At 37.3% G+C, this 6,000-nt stretch overlaps 1 protein-coding gene across 1 annotated transcript in view; it reads left to right on the top strand.

The window, feature by feature from the left end:
• Positions 1 to 1,672: 1,672 nt before the first annotated feature.
• Positions 1,673 to 6,000, top strand: part of dnah2 (dynein, axonemal, heavy chain 2) — a 65,618-nt gene continuing 61,290 nt past the window's right edge. The window contains exons 1-6 of the mRNA XM_028039371.1: positions 1,673 to 1,705; positions 1,803 to 1,967; positions 3,285 to 3,516; positions 3,599 to 3,709; positions 3,912 to 4,150; positions 4,907 to 5,098. Coding sequence (XP_027895172.1) covers positions 1,673 to 1,705; positions 1,803 to 1,967; positions 3,285 to 3,516; positions 3,599 to 3,709; positions 3,912 to 4,150; positions 4,907 to 5,098 — 972 coding nt within the window. The remainder of the gene's footprint in view (positions 1,706 to 1,802; positions 1,968 to 3,284; positions 3,517 to 3,598; positions 3,710 to 3,911; positions 4,151 to 4,906; positions 5,099 to 6,000) is intronic.

Raw genomic sequence — 6,000 nt, 5'->3', positions numbered from 1 at the left:
AACAAATTTTTTTTAAAATAAAGTTGGAACGACAGAAAACCGGATTTTAGCACCAGTAACATGATCCCCAAAGAGCCATTTGATAAAAAACTCTTCTCTCAAAGTGTCAATTTTTTTTTTATCGTTTTTTCCTTAACTCCTTCATTTCTTAAAGACATGTCTTTCAGATTGAAAGTAAAACAATATAGCAGCAGGTTAAATGTTTATCACATGCTTGACATGTATAGAATCCAGATGTAGCAGCCCTTGCAAGCTATATACTGTTAAGCAAAACAGAAAGCCTGGAAAGTAAATGTGAGGTTATTCATTTTAAAGCATATTATGCATTTCTACATAGGGGGGGAAATCCTTGAAAAAAAAAGTCTCCACACAAAGGGTCTGGATTCAGTCAGTATTGTTAGAGAAACACCAGAAGTCCCTGCAGGAAAAGACTTAAAACTTATGAGAGGGGGAGCGAGACGAACAAGAGAGGAAAATGAGCCGGGAGGAAGAACTTTCCTGTAATGAGAACGGGAACGCACTGAGGAAGGAGAGGGTGAGTTCAAGGTTGTATCCAGAGTTAAAGATTGTCCTGAAAGACCAACTTCCTCAGGGTTTGTCTGAGAGGGAGGAGGGTGCATAACCATGTGTAGAAATGCTTTCTTTTTTCTTCTAGTCATTCATGCATATGTACAGAAACTGCTCAACAATTTCTAATATCTTCAAAAAGTTGAATTAATCCACCAATTCATTCAAAAGTGACATTTATATAACACTTGGGTTCACAAGAGTGACACATTTCAAGCATTTATTTTGTTTATTTCTCTGCCTGTTGACAATATTCCCTAGATGTATTTAAGTGTAGTAAAGAAACAAGTTAATTAGCTTCAAGTGAAACGATGAATTTCCCAAAAATGTTGGAATGATTGCCTTTTGAACAACTGTCAAATTCAGCCAAGTATTGCCCGTGATTGTAGGACATACCAGTCATAACATAACGCTTGTGTTAAATATTTGTACTGATACTACCTAATATTGGATTTTCATTAGTCATAATCATCCCAACTAACACAAAATACCTATTTTTTGTAATGAATTTACTAAACGTTTTCACTGATTAGAGACATTAATGTTTTAATGACATTCTAATTTCAACCTTTTTAAATCACTAGTAAAAGAATAAAACTTGTTTAGCTGGAAGTGGTTGAGAAGCACCGTTTGGGAGTGTACGTATAAGTGTCGGCTCTTTTGTTTTGAGAACCGAGCCAAATGATCCGGATCCCGAAAAGAAGCCGGAATGCCCATGACTACCGGGGGTTCGGCGGTTACTCGTTTCCATGACGACATCCTGACACACTGAGAGTGGCTCAGGTTTAAATTGAGGAAAGAGAAGAAACAAATGCGATAAAGTTATATAAATAACGCGTACATGAGCTTTTTTAAAAAGTTTTTTTTATGGTTTATGAGAACAACCAAAAGCTACTGGGTAACTTAAGCATTTCTAAACTGCTGAACGCTGAAAATATTGGAAGTTACTTTGAAACCACTGAACGTTTACGTAAGCTAACCGCAATGCATTAGCTATTCTTTCGATAAGCTCCAAATATGAACATAAGTAACGTCGATAGAAACGGTTGTCGTGCATTGTAGTCACCCTGATGTCAAAGGATAACGCTTAATAAGAAGCAACAACATGGAAGAAGATTACATTAAAAACATCCGTCAGGTAAAGCTCAATTAATAATCACAATTCACGTAATGTTTGAACAGAATCACTAACTACCTTGTTTTGTTTTTTTTCCTTGTTTATGTTCCGTTTCTAGATGCTCATGAGCTGTGTGTCTATTTCTGGAGTCACTGAGAGGACATGGACAGAGGACAACATGAATACTCTGGATCAGTTTATTGTGGACACTTCAATTGGAGCTGTAGTGGTCTATATGCACAGATCAAACGGGCTGAAGGTGGACTTCAGAACCCCGCCACCGGTTAGTTTCCCTTTATTATCAATCAATCAATCAATCTTTATTTCAGACACAAAAGAGGTCCATAGTAAAACAAAAAGAAAAGAAAAAAAAACCAAAAAGAAACATGACAGTCACTGAGCCACAAATAAATGATGACGCCAATGTTTCCACAATCTTGAGAAAAATCTCGCTGTACTAAAAACAGGGTTTACTAAAATTGCTATTATATTATTGTATGACACGGATAATCTACACATACATTTATACATGAGATTCCTGATCATCTTCATGAAATTGACAAAGAAAAACAGTGTCTTCAGTAATACAAACTGTTACATGAGGTCTCTTTCTCTCTCTCTCTCTCTCTCTCTCTCTCTTTAATTAAATTAGTTACAACAATTTTACATTTTCCTTTAGGATTAATAAAGTATTTTTGAAATTAATTATTTAAAAAAACTGATGACTTATTTATGTTAATGTATTTTTAAGAATGGCATTATTAAATAAGTGTTTAACTGCTTTTTGGAGGTTTAAAATCCAGGATCTCTTACTGGCTCACACTAGGATTGATAATAGTCTTCATAATTTTTGAAGGACCTTAAAAAAAAAAGCAACATTCAATCTAATCAGGATATTCTTTCAACCTTCTGTTAAAACAGTTTTGGTCCAATCTACCTATAGCACTTCCTTAGACATTGAGATTTGCATAATCAACATTTGGTTAAATAATTCAATTTATGAAAGACATAGAGATTAAAATAAAATACATTTGTTTCTGCAAAGCTCTTCCTACAACAGCATTTAAGTCAGCTTGAAGGATGAACTTTGACTGGGCCATCTTAACACTTGGTTGTTGTCTTTTTCAGCCAATCTGTACTAGAGTTGCCGCTGTGGCTGGTCTTGTTGTCATGTTGGACAGATAGCCTCACCTTTGACTTTTAAATTCTTTAAATTAATTCAGATCATCACACCTCCACTCACTCTGATCCCAAGCTCTTGAGGTTCTCAGTGTTACACAGCCTGAGATTTAAGTTAATTTGCTAGGGGATCAACTTCGGGAGATATTATGAGCTGTCTTAAATATTTCTCACTTACAAATGTTCTCACTGTAGAACTAGTGTTATTTTGGAAATGTTCCTGTAACCATTGCCAAATTGATGGTCTGCTACGATTGCTTCTTCAAGTTCCTTGCTGAGGTCATTCTGGTAACCCACATCGTAATTCTGTATATCTTTTCATTCATCTGTGTTAATATTTGTACTCTGTGTTTTATAGTTGACCATTGTTTGCCGTTTCTCTTCATGCTCTGCATCTGAATGTTTTTCCAATTTTGTACAGGGGGAGGTGATTGAGGGGCAATTCTACATCAGCCGAACGCCAGGAGCCGTAATCACAGAGGAAAACTTTGATTTGGTGGTACAGTTTGACACGGTGAGGGACGACCCCCTCCGGGTGCTGCTGCAGGACATGACCTGCTTGCATTCCATTCCAGTTGCCTACAGCAGCTACAAAAAGAAGGTTAAGGATGAATATAGCAGGGACATGCATTACTTCATCACTTGCCTTACTGGTGAGAAAAAAAAGTGTGGGTTTTTTTCTCTGTACATAGTCAGTACCAGTGTTGTTTTTCACATGTTTCTGTTCTTGAGCAGATGACTTGTATAAGAAGGTAGGAAGAACAGTTCTGTACATTCCAGTGGAAGGCTTACTGTGCTCTGCTGAGGAAGCCAGCAAGGACAAGAAGCTGGTGAACAGAATGGAGAGTGAGTTTAAGGTTTACAACGTAGTTTATGCGGGAATGTTGGTGAAAAGCAGCTTTTCACTCTCATCTGCGGTAGTAACTCGCATGAAAAGCTCGACATAATCCATAACTGTGATCCTATGTGTTAAACTCACCTGCATCTCTTCAGGAAGACTGTAGACCCCATTTCCTGTTTTCTGACTCACCTATTACCTCTGCTCCAGTTATGATAATCCACTGGACAGATCAGATCAAAGAGTTACTGAACATCCAAGAAACCGTGGACAAGAGAGAACACTGTGGCCCGCTGCAGGAGATCGAGTTCTGGAAGAATCTCTCCACCAAGCTGTTGGAGATCAGCAGTCAGCTGCAGAAGCCAGGAGTCAAACACATCCAGAAGATTGTGTATCTGGCGAAGTCCTTATACCTACAGCGCTTTCAAGAACTTTCTGCAGAAATACAGGTAAAACTGTTTTCCAGGCAGTAGATGGAAAAGTTTGCCTGATCTTTATATTTGCATTGTATAGAAAAACGTACAAACTATTTCTTTTTCTAATACTTCTTGTTAGATCAGTTAGGATTCCCCTCATTTGTTTCTTTTTGATAAACTCCAGAGTGATAAGTTTTGGTTTATTTTTACATCAGAGGTTTGCATACATTTCCTCAGTACTTGGTAGTGTTGCCTGTGCTGGAGTTCTGGTCAATTCCTCCCGACAGAATTGAGACAGATCTGTCCACAAATTCTCTACAGGATTGAGATCAGAGCTTAGAGATGGCTATGTAAAAACATTGTCTCTTGATTGTCCTTAATCCATTGTGGATTAAGGACAATCAAGAGACAATGTTTCATTATCTAATGCAGTGTTTCCCAACCCTGGTCCTCAAGGCACACTGCCCTGCATGTTTTAGGTATTTCATTGCTTCAGTCCAGCTGATTTCAATTGATGACTGATTATAGGACAGTGTGTCTTGAGGACCAGAGTTGGGAAACAGTGATCTAATGATCTAATTAGGTCATTAGATGATGGCCTAATGGTGAGGGTCATTATCCATTGGAAGACTCTTTTTAAGTGGGAAAACTTGAGAGGCGCTTTAGGTTTACAAAATAAAGGACTATGTCCTTTGAGAACCATAATGAGTTAAAATGTTTTGCTAATGTTATTAAAGACAAAAGGAAGTGATAATAATCATCACCTCTCCATAATATCTTCCTGCCCAGGAATGCTCGATGCAGGCGGAGTCAAACCTGACCTTCCTGTCCATCCTTAAGAAGCCCTGTGAAGAGCTTTCCAATCTCAAGCCAAAACAAATTGCTTCAAAGCTGCGACACATCGTGGTCCTCATTCGAATCATCTGGGTCAACTCACCCTCCTACAACAGCAATGAGAGAATCACTGGGCTCTTCTGCCAGGTACGCGGATACATCTAATTTCCACCATGTGTGGCTACAATCTGCCAATGATAAAACCAAACTTCAACTTTCAGCCAAGATTCTGAGAGTTTTATTTGATGCGATGGTCCAAGTTGGCTGAACATTGAGTATTTCTTAAGTCGTTTCAGTCAGTTTGGAGCCAAAAATCTTCAGGTTCTTGCTAAAAATATGATGATGAGAAAGGATTTTATTTTTCATTTTTATATTGGGGACACATGGTCCAGTCTACCTTTGTTACTGGGAAATTGTTATTTCCCATAATGTAGATAAGGAAAGTCTCAAACCAAAGAAGATTTCTTCAACAACATATTACTTCTACAGGCATTCACACTTGGGTATTGTTCTCTATCTACAGACGTTGTGATTCCTGATAATATATATGTCTTACAGTAAAATAATGCAACATGTTGGTCACATTAAAGACATTAGAGGTGCCAAATGTTAAATTGTTTACCTCTGTCTTATTACTGGCAGAAAAACCTGGTACCAAGGATATGTAGACATTTTATATTCTCTGTAATTATCATTGCTAACTTTGACCAAAATCTCAGGATCTAAAACTCACTTTAGAATGTGAACAAAATTTTTTTGACTCAACTGTACCCCACTGTATGGAGGGCCAAAGGAGACAAAATTAAATCAATGAAAAATCAAATAAAATCATTGTTCAATCAATTTTGCCCCTTTTGAAACTCTGTACCATTATGGGTGGGTGTGGACATTATACATGCAGTTTAAATGAAAATCATATGTAGTCTGAACTTTTTTCAACTTTTTATTTTCAGTCAACAGAGTCCCAAAATTGAAGGTAATTAACAGCACAGTAGATTAAGTTTGGAGAACATGTTGCTTTGGTAAAAAATTATGTAATTATGGTGGGG

Source organism: Xiphophorus couchianus, chromosome 14 (genome assembly GCF_001444195.1).
Source record: "Xiphophorus couchianus chromosome 14, X_couchianus-1.0, whole genome shotgun sequence".
NCBI classification, from domain to species: domain Eukaryota; kingdom Metazoa; phylum Chordata; class Actinopteri; order Cyprinodontiformes; family Poeciliidae; genus Xiphophorus; species Xiphophorus couchianus.
The sequence above is the reverse complement of the archived record's forward strand: the minus strand, read 5'-3'. Positions and strand labels throughout refer to the sequence as shown.